The sequence below is a fragment of the Pectinophora gossypiella genome, chromosome 6 (assembly GCF_024362695.1).
Source record: "Pectinophora gossypiella chromosome 6, ilPecGoss1.1, whole genome shotgun sequence".
Classification (NCBI taxonomy): Eukaryota; Metazoa; Arthropoda; class Insecta; order Lepidoptera; family Gelechiidae; genus Pectinophora; species Pectinophora gossypiella.
The window spans coordinates 13,281,632-13,295,419 of record NC_065409.1 but is presented as its reverse complement, the minus strand read 5'-3'; the positions used below and the strand labels follow the sequence as shown (position 1 = coordinate 13,295,419).

At 39.4% G+C, this 13,788-nt stretch overlaps 1 protein-coding gene across 1 annotated transcript; it reads right to left on the bottom strand.

Moving 5' to 3' along the window:
• Window positions 1–9,563: 9,563 nt before the first annotated feature.
• Window positions 9,564–10,856, bottom strand: LOC126367830 (uncharacterized). Its single transcript, XM_050011598.1, has one exon. It carries the CDS (start codon window positions 10,846–10,848, stop codon window positions 9,937–9,939), a length of 912 nt encoding a protein of 303 aa, XP_049867555.1. The 5' UTR covers window positions 10,849–10,856; the 3' UTR covers window positions 9,564–9,936.
• Window positions 10,857–13,788: the final 2,932 nt, after the last annotated feature.

Below are 13,788 nucleotides of genomic sequence, written 5' to 3'. Positions count from 1 at the left end.
ATACGGCATTTTGTCACGATTTTTTATAACGTCACAGGTTGCTTTTTCATATAAATTCCATAGTAATTTCGTAGCTGGTTATGAAACATGGTTCCAAGAACGACAAGTAAATTCCATTATTATAACTGGTTATCAAGCAAGAAAAAAATCCATGTTCGTATCTGGTTACCAAAGGTAGTTACGAACGTGGATTAAAGAGTAATTTCGTGTTTTGATGTTTAATAGAAAGTAACTGATTTGACTAATTGGAAACTATCCTATTGTCCTAATAGTTTTCTAAATGCCCCCGGAAGAAATATTTCAGAACAAATATAAATGCAACCAGGGAGTCTAAATGATTCGCAGGAGTTAAGCCTAGAGTTACATTAGCTTTACTTCAATCCCAGACCTCTCGACAGATGCCAAAGAGGTCCCTCTTGAGTCCCTCCTCACAGGGCTCCTGTCTCCGGAAGAAGATGATGTTGTTCACTGGAACTATCCCTCCAGAGTTCACCTTGCGTAGCATGTCCTGAAACAAATGGTTACGGGTTGAATGACAAAGATTAAAATAAACATTCTTCTATCGTGTGGGTTGTGAGGTGGAGTACCAACCTCATCACCCCTGGTGTCAGGGTTACTATTAACCCGCCAAAGGCCCCTGACAAGGCTCATGGTAACGACTACATGGCTGATCACCAGATTGTCCGAAAGTAAGATGATCCGTGCTTCGGAAGGCACGTTACGCCGTCCCGGTTACTACTTACTGATGTAAAAAATCATTAAAGTACTCTCTTCTTATCGTGTCGATGGCAAACTAAATTGTATCGGCCCAAAACTTGGCAACAAGTATGGCGCTATCTGCAGCACTTACTTATATGATTAATTTCTGTCAGGCTCAGTGAGGTATGGGTACTCAGTTCATCTTACGATGGATGTACAATCAAGGAGCAAAAGTTCAGTCACTGAGCCCAGCGAATTAGTTTTTTTTTTTAAATTAAGATGGGTTTGCTCTTGACTTCGTTCTTCCACGAGGAGAAGAAGAGTCCGACGGTGGAACGAGCTTACCCAGAAAATGCCTAAAAAGTGGTCAAATTATGAACCATTAGTTGTCATAATTATAAAATGTATGTTTTTGGTCTATTGCAGAAATGACATGCCAGGAGGTTTAAAGTGCAACCAGTTAATTTATTGCTTTGCAAGAATCTGATTGGACTTTTGCACCTTATCGTACCTCTCACTACCTCTTTGGAATATACGAGACAATCTGGTGAACAGCCTGTAATGTCTTAACCAAACTAGGGATCACAAAGTAATTTTTGTGATATGTCCCCACCGTGAATCGAACCCAGGACCTCCGGATGGTGAGCCCAACGCTCGACCACTGGACCACGGAGGTCGTTAAATAAACAATGTAATCAGTACTTACAACTGTCATTCCATCGATCTGCACCTCCTCAGCCTTCCATACTCCATCCCTGCCAACATGATGAGGGTGTATATGCCGGGCAAATCCAACAGCCACTCCAATTAGTAGGAGAACAAAAATCAACTTCGACATTTTTATTTTAGCTGCGTTTTACTATCAAAGAAATATAATGACCGGTGTCAAGAAGACCTGAAACCTAATTGATAAGGATACGAAGTTGCCTCCTTTTAAATACGTGTTATCTTTGTTGACGTCATAGCAGGTGCCATGCAGACTGCTAAAATATGACGTCAGACGCATGCGTACGAAAGTTCCACAGACAAATAAAGATGAGCCTGTTTCCAGTCTTGTGGTCATGTTGTAAAAAATATTGACGTCAAATTCTCTTCAGAGAAAAAGTATAATTTGTAACGTTACAGGAATTGTGTGAAGGATATGCAAGCTTGGTAATGTTTACATATGCGCGCGCATAACTTGTGATGTGTTAAAACCTATCGACAGATTGATACCATTCATTTTGTCGAAATCAAAACTAGTTACTACCAAATAAGTACCATAATTACGTTCTAAAGCAGCATTTTAGACGTTAAGATAGAGTAGGTATAATAGAGCTTAGAGCACATTTTTTTTTTATCTTTTTTTATCCATCTTCTAGTAGGATAAAGTCGTTAAAATAAAAAAATCTCCCATCTGCGATGTATATTTTCCTCCTAAACAAAATTTTAAAACTTGCTGAACAGTTTCATGTAAACATGGCTCTACCTATTTGCGCGGCGCAATTATAACGTAAGTATTTTTTTCTTAGAAATTCAATCACGCCAGTTTTAGTCATAATATTTATACGCATATCTGTAGAAAACCATGAGTCTTGACACGTATACCAGAATACTAGGTACAGTCATGAGCAATATAATGTACCCACTTTAGGACTCTGTCGCACTAACATATTTGACATTTAGTGAGACTTACAGTTCAATTTGTCAAAAAAGTTAATGTGACGTGATATCAATGTGTATACATATTAATGCTTGTGACCGTACATAAAAAACACATGACAGGGGTTCCTTATAGGGTGGCAGATCCACAAGTGATCAAAGACAACTTGCAACCACTGTTGTCTTAAGATAGATATGATGAACATTATAGTGACAAGTGGTCAGCCTATCGCCCATAAAAGATAGAAAGAAAGAAAGAAACATGAATTACTCGCAGACACCACAGACACAGACAGACAGGTAAGTACATTACATTCAACATAGGACAGAAACCACACGGAGATCAATACACAAAAAAAGAACACCAAGATAAAAAAACATTAAAAAAAGAAAAACAAACCAAAATCATAAATAATAATAACAGTAACGGTGGTATTAATAAACTAATCTCAGCTTTGAGACTGCTCTCAAGGTCATGTGAATATGACTGTTATATAAAAACAGAGACTTGAGCATGATCTTGAGGACAGTCTCAGCTGAGATTAGTTACCTAATAATACCTACCACCCTAAGTGTAATCATAATGACAGTTGTCCATCATGATAGTAGGGACACAATCCCTCTGTCGGATTTTACGACATGCCCGGGATAGGAAGAACATGTTCTGTTTTTTTAGTAATTGGTAGTAAGCTTAAATCTACTTAAGATCTATCATCATATAAAATCACGCCTGTATCCCTATTAGGGCAGGCAGAGCCAGACATCCAGCAGCCACTCCTGCAATTCGACTTTACATTTTCAGTCTGATCCTATCATTTATTGAGCAATGTTGTTCAGGATCATTGGGGCAATGAACCTTGAAATTTTGACGGGTGAATAATAATAATAATGAGTCATTTTATTTTTATTCGCAATGATTTATGTTTGACAAGTATTATCTTTCGATAGTCTCACAGAATATAATCACATGATCCACTAATTATGGAGTATGCCCGATAGCAGTTACTTAAATCTGACCATTTCTGCTTACTGGCGCTTTTCGCCTACTAATTGTTTTCATATAAATTTTGTACCTTACCTGTACTGAACTGTGCCGTATTAGCCGGCTGAAACTGAAGGCTCTCACCCGGTACAACGTTTACGACAACAGGCCTGAGGGTGCCCAGTTGGGCGCGAACCTCGGCTCAGGGCGTCGTCTGAGAGGAAAAATATTTGAAAGAATTCATCGACTCTAGTGGGTCGATAGAAATAAGCGCTGATTGAGGGTAATCGTCGACCACGCCGGCGGGGTCAGTATTATCTTTAGTCTTTATTTTGTAATAAGAGGGAAAGTACCTAAACTCAATACCGACAGTATTCCCAGGACGGGTTGAGTTGTTTTTGTAATGTTCCGGTTGTAGGTATCTATAAGTGTGCATAAGTCTTTAATAGTCTGACTAATATGTTTACAACAATCTAAATATAGTAAACAATTATTTTTTATTTAGTTACCTACTCAATAACACTTTCGATATGATATCTAAGTTCAATCAACGTCCTTACTGAGTAATCTGTTTATGGAAAGATACAACTTATCACAGTGCGGATATTAAATATTTAATCCTAACCGATTATGTAACCATAAAAAACACAATCCACCACAGAACAGATAAGGTATATTTTAGGACGACTGTACCAATAATGAACCAAACCAAAACTCGTCAAAGGCTATAAGTTGTCTTGATATTATTTTTTTAAAGAACGTCTAGGGCCCTGTGCCGAGGTTTTTCTTGCAGCTTCTTTTCCGCGGCTATACAGGTTGTGAGAAGCTGCAGTAGTTTTAGGCGGATGAGACGTTCGTTATGTAAAAATTGACTTGTTAAACTGTTACACTAAAATGTTACCTACTGAATAAAAATATATTTGAATTTGACGAGTTTTGGTTCTGCTACTGTAAAAGTACCCCCTCACCACGAGGATTCGCCTGTAATAATATAACGTTACAGATCTGAACATTACATAAATGATAAGCGAGTAACCGTAACTAAACAGTACAGTATTGTAAAGAACAGACAAAAAGCGTAGGTACGCTTTCTGATAACACTGAAAACGTAACGTTATTACTATTCTCATAAAGTGTAATATTGTTTGACATCGATTAAACTGCGCAGGCTCGAGACAAGTGCAATCCATGACAATGATAATAAAATCAATTGTTAAGTGTTGTGAGAAAGTGCTCGCCTCTTTGCTGCTTTGGGTCTCCGCTGACTTTAATGCTTCTTCTTCTTATCGTGTGGGTTGTGAGGTGGATCCGTGCTTCGAAAGGCACGTTAAGCCGTTGGTCCCGGTTACTATTATACTTACTGATATAAGTAAGTATTCGTTACATGACACATGTCAGGGGCCTTTGGCGACTCAATAACAACCCTGACACCAGGGTTGATGAGGTTGCTAATTCATCTCACAACCCACACGATAGAAGAACAGAAAATATTGACACTACAAACAAAAATGATGTGCAGTAAAGAAATAAGTACACTAATAAAACATAAAGAAAATAATAAAAACAAAACAATATTAACCTAAAATATGTATATAGTTTAGAAATATATAAAAGTTGGATGGATGGATGGTCGTAAGATAGAACGAACTTTTAAAATCCAAACTACAACACTTATAGGTGACAGGATGGCAAATTATCGCCATAATGTTCATCATGATTTCAATATTAAGCAAACGACCAGGGGCATTAAAATGGCCACATCAAAGCAATTCATCTAAGAAAGCAATATTACTTTGCTATTTGACATTGTGTGCATTGCGCACTTACTTTTATATGCGCAAATGTCAAATTCCAATATAGTTTTTTTTTTTGTCGAGGTTTGAGCTCACGATCACGATCCATCATGTGCAACGGCACTCGGTAATGTTCCCAAAGGGAATACCACCATTCCAGTTGTATATACTATTTACTACTAGCAAACACATTGGTTGCATTTATTTTGCAAATTGTTCTTTTTTGTACTCTAGTCTTATCTGCTCAATTTTTTTTTTTTGACGTGACTTATTGTAGATTTGCCGCAGATGGCATTAACTACTTGGCCGGACAAATGGGGAGCGCTGAAGGCTCTCACCCGGTACGACGTTTACGACAACAGGCCTGAGGGTGCCCAGTTGGGCGCGAACCTCGGCTCAGGGCGTCGTCTGAAAGGAAAAATATTTGAAAGAATTAATCGACCCTAGTGGGTCGATAGCGATAAGCGCTGAATGAGGGAAATCGTCGACCACGCCGGCGGGGTCGGTATCGGGGACCTGAAGTGTTTGGTGTCGCGAGCTGATTGGCTGCCTCAATGGCATATCTGCCCAATGGTACTAATTCCTGTAAATACCATCTAATTTTATTTTAAGTTATATCAAATTTAAGCACAAATCTACAACAACCGTCTAAAAATTGTTAAATTGGCCAATAACCCGACAGAATTAAGTTGATAGCACACGTCAAACGGTTTGCATACCAGCGAGATACCTTTTTGATTCGCCCGGGTTATTCATTCATTTACTCATTCTTCCTAAAATTAAGAGCTGTCAATCATCCGTCCCTTTCCTTTTCGGCGGAGAAGAACATGACAGGTATAACTTAAAGTAAAATTAGGAGGTGTCTGCAGGAATCGGGGCCCATGGTTAGGTAATAAACATCTTTTTACATAAGTTTAGCGCGTTTTTACTGCCGGGAACATTCTCAGGGACGGCACATCACTGATCACGATGTACTTATAAAAATATTACTTACTTAGGTAAACATTTGTATTATAAATGCTTACTTGCGCAAACGTGCTTTACACGCGTAGACAATTCTACGAGTATTCTCGAAAATGACCACTTTTAGATCACAATCGATAAGATTAATTTACAACGCAACACTATACAGTTATCGCAACACTTATCATCATCATCATCATCATCAGCCCATTAACGTCCCCACTGCTGGGGCACGGGCCTTCCCTATGGATGGATAGGGAGATCGGGCCTTAAACCACCACGCGGGCCCAGTGCGGATTGGTGGTTATTAACGACTGCTAATGCAGCCGGGACCAACGGCTTAACGTGCCTTCCAAAGCACGGAGGAGTTCGAGATGAAAACTTTTTTTTTGTGGTCACCCATCCTATGACCGGCCTCTGCGAAAGTTGCTTTACGTCAACAATCGCAGACCGAGCGCGTTTACCGCTGCGCCACCGAGCTCCTCAATTAGAGCATTCGACTGCAACACTTATCACCAAGCTTTAATAATCTAATTACGCTTTAAAATAGCATCATCTTCCTAGCATTATCCCGTTTTTCACAGGGGCCTTTGACAGGTCCGGTGTTTTACAGAAGCGACTGCCTGTCTGACCTTCCAACCCGCGAAGGAAAAACCAGCCAAATACAGGTCATATACCTCCAATAATGCATTTGTAGTTTCCTCACGATATTTTCCTTCACCGCCGAGCACGTGATAATCATTTATGATCCAAACATGAATTCGAAAAGAAAGTCGACAATCATTGTTTTACGCCTGTGCTGGATTGGAACCTACGAGCTCAAAGTGACAGGTAAACGTTCTACCAACTGGGCTACCACGGCTTTCAACATTCGGCTTAGGCGAAATTGTTGCGTTATTTTATTTTAGTCTGATATCACTAACGATAGTGCCCTCCTTCACTTACAACAAGGGTAAGACAGAGATAGACATATGTTTCAGAACTGTCAAACTAAATTAAAATTAAGTTTGTGCTGACAGAATCAGTATCAGTGATTAGTCCATAACTAAGCATTATTAAACTTTGTACTTTGGACTTAAGCTACCTTTTAATTAAAAAAGACACTGTTTTAATGAAACAGATTTACATACGTACACATTTTCGTATAATGTATTTAATGTATTAAATACATTAATGTATTTTGCATCAGAATTGGGTCGTGTACTAGTTTCAAGATAAATTATGAAATTCTGATTAATACTAAATAAAGACGCGGCGCGGTGTGGCGTGGTGTGGTGTGGTGTGGCGCGGCGTGGTGGAGTATGCTCCATACCCCCTCCGGTTGATTGAGGGGAGGCGTGTGCCCAGCAGTGGGACGTATACTAGGCTGTTTATGTATGTATGTACTAAATAAAGCTCTCACTACTAATTCTGATTAATAAAACTAACGAAAACATTTTCAAAACATTTTCTTTTTAAGTAAGTAAGTAACTTATTTATGAATTTTAATAAACGTCTGACATTTTATCACGTTTTTCTATTACATCACAGTGTGCCTTTTCATACAAATTCCATAGTAATTTTGTGTTTTGACGTTTATTAAAAAGTAGGTATAACTGATTTAGACTAGTTGAAAACTAGCCTATTCTGAACGCACGAATTGGAGGACCTAGGTTCGACTCCCGTCGGGGACAAGTTAAAAATCTTTACCGTGGTGCTTTTATATTAATTTAGACATGGAGTACATAAGTGGATTTCAATTTTTATTGTTCAAACTTTATTTTAAACAATTGTTTCTATGGGATTGGTGATGTCGGTCATCGACCTAACAACAACCCATACGAAGAGGAAAATTAAATGTAGTCGTTCCAGTAACTTGTGTTGGCAGACATCAACCTTCGAGGAGTGATGCACTGGAGGTCTTTCCCCATAATTTCACCCTGGGGGCAATGGTCCCACCCTGTAAGGAAAAATACAAATACAAGTATACCTTAATGAGATGCGGGAAGCCGCTGGATGCGGGCAGCGCAGGACCGATCGTCGTGGAGATCCTTGGGGGAGTTCTATGCCCAGCAGTGGGCGTCGTACGGCTGATAATGATGATGATGATATATCTTATTGCACTAAAGTAAAAGATTCTTTACTATGTACATGGCAAATGGCGGCCTTATCTCTTAAAGCGATTACAATATACAATTGCAATTTATGCAATTTTGTGCGACGTAAGGCAATCATGAAGAACGTTTTATGTGAACACTGTCATCTGTGTTTATATTACTCAAAGTCAAAGTCAAAGTATTTATTGCACACCATATGGTAAACAGTTGTTAGAAATATTATAGTATCACATATGGACCCGGGAGGGTATAGCATGTTTGTTTAAGCAAACACTCATGTTTAAGCAAATAAATTATCTTTATCTTTTTTTATCTTTATATTTAATTATTATTCCGAACCACAGACCTTTTATGTGCGGACCCAGAAGTATCTATAATAAAAACGGCTTCACGATCTGGACGTCCCGAGTTCGCATCCTGGTGGGGACATATCACAAAAATTACTGAACCCTGGTTTGATTTGGACGTTGCAGGTTAATCACCCGATTCTCCAAAAGTAAGAGAATTCGTGCTTCGGAAGGCACGTTAAGCCGTTGATTCCGGTTACTTACTGACGAGAATACGTAGGCGTTACGTAAGTCATGTCAGGGGCCTTTGGCGGCCCTATTATAAGTCTGACACCAGGATTGTTGCGGTTGCTACCTCATTTAAGTGGGTACATATGATAGAAAAAAGAGAGAATGTAATAATTTGTTTCGGAGAAAGCGTGACTTACATCGTAGTATCATGGGTTTGAATTCCGGCTCGGGCTTAAAAACGTGTGCTGTCATCTTATTCTGTTATTCTGTCGGGTTATGGGCCAATGTAAAATTATTAGAGGTTTGTTTAAATTCCTGTCTAAAATTAACGTGTGTTCCATAAAATTTACACTTGTCGATTACCCGTCCCTTTCCTTTTCTACGGATAAGAAAATGACAGATATAACTTACAATAAAATTAGATGGTGTCTACAGGAATTAGTAGCACTATCTAATTTTATTTTAAGTTATACCTGTCACTATTAAAAATTACATTGGCTAATAACCCGACAGAATTAAGTTGACAGCACACGTCAAACAGCGTACCAGCGGGATACCTTTTTAGTTCACCCGGGTTATTCAGTAATTTACTCATTCTTCCTAAAATTAAGAGCTGTCAATCATCCGTCCCTTTCCTTTTCGGCGGATAAGAAAAGGACAGGTATAACTTAAATTAAAATTAGGTGGTGTCTGCAGGAATCGGGGCCATTGTGTAATCAGCACCATTGACAGTGACTACTTTTATATTAATTACTCGTATTATTGACTGACTTCTCTTTATTACCTATGACACACTTTAAAACTGAATTGTTGTGTCTTATTACATTGATTCAGATATTAGGAAAGTTAAAATGAAATGCGGAAGTTCTATAAACTTATATTTATTTCACTGAAAAGTTACAATTTACTGGGGAACGGTAACATATCTGATATTCCTATATAATTAGGTTCGAGTTTGACCATCATGCCACATGATGGAAAATGACGTTGCGATCAAATATGGCGCGTGCTTAGGGCCCTATCTCATTAGTACACCATGGTGGCGCAACCACGGTCGGCCACCAACAAAATATATGCAGTTGTAGACGTTACCGCCTTCCTGGTTGCGGACCAAGAAAAACTGCATTTTGTTGGTGGCGTCACCGCGGTGTCGAAGTGAAATATGGCCCTTACCTTACCTACATAAAAAACAAATTAAACTATTTTTTTTGTTCCCTACTTTAGCACTTATCGTTACAGTTTTGTCAACCAAACTTTACCGTTGGCGGAACTTTTGTAGTAGCTTCGTTCTTTGTACTAACACTGGAATCAGCTTCCTTTCTATATGCAGCAGGAGCTTCGTTTTCAACTGGAGCGACGGGTTTCAACGTTCCGCGGATAATTCTTGGCGTACAACTGAATAGTATTGGCTGGGCACATCCGCCCGCTGCAGCATTTGGGAATATTGCGCTAATTCCAGTAGGTGAAGCTGGTTTAGCTAAAATCGCTCTGTGAGAGGAATAAGCTGGAGCTGCATATCTCGCGAACGGGACAGCCATAGTTGGTAGAATATTGTTCATAATCGCGTCATGCTGTAGTTGAGCCATAAGTTCTTCATCAGTCGCGCGAAGCATTCTCGACGGTCTTACGAGAGTAGGCAGCGTTCCTGTATTCTGAGGGTTCAACGCATCTAAATCATAGCCCGTCCTTTGATACTCTTCTTGAGGAAACAATCCATGGATATACGTGGACAGAACTGGTGGTAAAGAGTTGACAGCATATCCGGAACCGTATGCTGCAAGTAGCTTCGGGTGTACATGGGGGTATAGAACACCTCTGTAGTTTCCTATGCCTATCCCCATAGCTTCTACGTTAGGATATCCTTGATATCCTGGCACTGATGTGAGGATAGATGGTTGCTGGTACCTTAAAGTAAATTCGGGTTTCTCGTCCAAAGGGTTTTGTTCTTTAATGTTCTGTTCTTCACAGGATTCGGATGTGGAGTCATCTTCGGAGCAATGTGTTTTAATGATATAGTTGTTATTGATTTCACTCGCGTTTTTTATAGATTGGGTAACATCGATTTTTTCAGGAGAATCTTCTTGACTTACAGGGCTCGTCTCAACCAGCCCTGATGTCACAAATATTATTAAAATTTTTACACAAATTTTCTTCATTGCGTACATGCTCGATCTCTTAGATCCAACAAGCTAATAAAACTTTACATATTTTACGAAAACTGATTTATATTTCACTGTAATCAGCATGTCATTGACTCTTCAAGTTTCAAGTTACAGAATGCAGTTGAATGAATTAAAAATAGGCGGACGTATTTTAATTTATAATACTGCATATCCCGCAAGGGCATGAGCATGAAGATATAAACGATGTATGAACATTACACCCGTCCTTAATGGGGTAGGCAGAACAAATAACAAAAAAAACCGTTTGTATATCATAATATTGTTACGCATTGGGCTAGTTACTAGATTTACTTAAGTAAGTAGCCATTTAGTTATTAAGAAATATTAACTTAATCAATACAGTCTAATCGTTTGTAAAATAGTGTCGAAAAGTACTTAAAACCCTTTCATTTAAAACAATCACGACGTGATTTAAGTCAAATTAATAAATTAAATACTTATTCAAGTAAATGATGGTGCCTACTTAATTAATTGATAATTAGCGATAATTTTAATTGTATATAAATATATTTTTCTAGTCTTTCACTCAAGGGATAATGATTTTATTGTAAGTACTACGATAAAATATATTTAAAAAAAAAAACTCGACATCGTTTTGGATCAAAGTGGGAATGAAAAAGTAAAGGTAATTTTTAAAATTGCTTTATTTTATTTTTGTGATGTTTCTTTGCAATAAGTAAAAAAAAGAAATGAAGTATAAAAAGTACTTAAACTAAATAAATAAATTATTAAAAATAGCGAAGTATCAAACAGGCATGCGCATTTTCGTTGTCATTCTTGTATCTCCATTCTTCCTCCAACGAGTAGGTGCTTTTATAGCTTCTTGTCAAGAGGAATCTTCTGGATGACTTTGGTGGCGGTCTTCTTTACCCCGGATATGTCGTTATTCTTCTTGGTGTCGCGTTTGTTGTGGAAGCGACCGTCAAATTCTTCACCAGCTCTGTAGGCGTGCGCGCCATAGGACGGGGCCTTGGCGAGGCTGCCGGAGACCACCGAGGGGGAGCAGCTCAGCAGGAGGGGGATAGCGCAGCCACCCACGTTGGCATTGGGGAACACGCCAACAGCACCAGGCCCGCTGCCCGCACCAGCTCCAATCGCCACACCACCGAGACCAGCTGCGCCATACCCGCCAGCGCCATAAGCCCCTCTCGCCGCTTCCTTCTGCTTCCACTGCATCATATTACCATGCTCCATGGCAGCTTTACCCGTAACGTCAATCGCGTTCACTTGCGTGTTAGCCTGCACCATGCTGTCCGCCTCAGCCGTCTTCCCATGGAACATGTGGTTACCATGGAAACCTTGGTTATGCATCTGATTGAACTGATTCCTCATTGGTCCAAACTGTCCGTTCATGCCGGTCGTGTGCATCATGCCAGAACCATGACCGGGATTGTGAGCGTGAGGTCCAAAATGGTGTGACTGCTGGTGGTGGAAGGGTGCATTCCTTTCGAAGTCAACGCCTTGCATCATGTCACTAGATTTGGATGTCGTTTTATCCGCATGCCACTGTTTTTCTTGAGCCTGGAAGTCAGAGTGGTCGTGCATATTGTTCACTTGAGACGCTCTCATCTCGTGATCAGCTTTGTTGAGTCCTGCATTTGACAGCCTTTGTTCATTATGATCAGCTACCATGTCGGTAGACTTCATTTGAACCATGTGATCGATACTGTCATGGTTAACAAGCGTCAGCTTTTCGAAGTTCGTCGGTTTGCGTTCTACAGGGTGAAGAGACATATCAGCAGACTTCATCATACTCGTGTGGTCATTTGCTTCGTGGTTCATTGCTCCGGTGTGTGAAACAAGTTTTGCTTTGGTAGCTTGGTTGGTAACAACAGGATGTTCGCTGTGTTCCGCCATCAAATTAGCTGACTTCATTTGGTTCATATGATTATGATTAATGCTCATTGCGTGTTCATTCATAAATTCCTTGTTATCAGCAGACTTGAACGTTTGATGTAATTGTTTCTCTTCCATATGATTTTCAAAGAGGTCCTTGTGAAGATGTTCGTGATCAGCCGACTTCATGAGTGATGTTGTATCAATGTCAACAGATTTTCCATGTTCGAGGCTAGAAACCTGTGTGATTGTCTTCTCTTTATTTAAAGCAACGTTGTCATTAGATTTCATCAACATATTGTGATGAGTTTCCTTCCATGCACTTTTTTGTTCCATCAATTGCTTATCAGCATGTTTCGTCCATGGTAACATTTCTGATTCAGAATTTAAATGAGCTGATTTCATAACTGGAGCAGATTGAGCAGGAGCTAAGTCGAAATCGGACTCGATATTTTCTGAGGTCTTTGATGCAATAATGTTGTCCTTGCTTAAACTCGATGTTGTATGTTCTGCTGCCTTCAGAGATACATCGTGATCAGCCGATGTCTTCAGGACTGAGGATACTGGCGCATGTACTGAAGCATCGAAGTCAATACTTTTGCCTTGCATATTATGTTCATGGTTCAGCATATGTTCATGGTTCAGCATTTGTTTATGGTTCAACATATGTTCAAGGTTAAACATATCATCGTGCACTTCGCTGTGTTCCTTGATGTTTGCCGTTTTTGCCATTGTAGGAAGATGTACTTCTGCTTTGATAGGTGCCTCGTTCATTGTTGCCTCCTTAGCCTTCGAAGTTTTGGTACCTAACTTCACGTTGAAATCCTTAGCATCTTCAACTCCTTTAGCTTTGAGAGGAGCGTCCAATTTCAGCATTGTTTCTTTGATTTCAGAAGCTGAAGAAACCATTCTCTCATGTTCCGCATTCTTCATTAATGAGCTATGCTCAGTTTCTTCGGTAATAGCAGGAGCATTTGCACTTTTCGCTTTGATTGACACGGAGTCCTCAGATGTAAAATGGTCTTTGATATTTCTTGCGATCTCTGCATTTTTATGAATATTGTCGATAGCTTCTTT

Excerpts from the sequence above, each read along its gene's own strand:
- LOC126367830 (XM_050011598.1), bottom strand. The coding sequence starts at position 10,848 with ATGAAGAAAATTTGTGTAAAAATTTTAATAATATTTGTGACATCAGGG.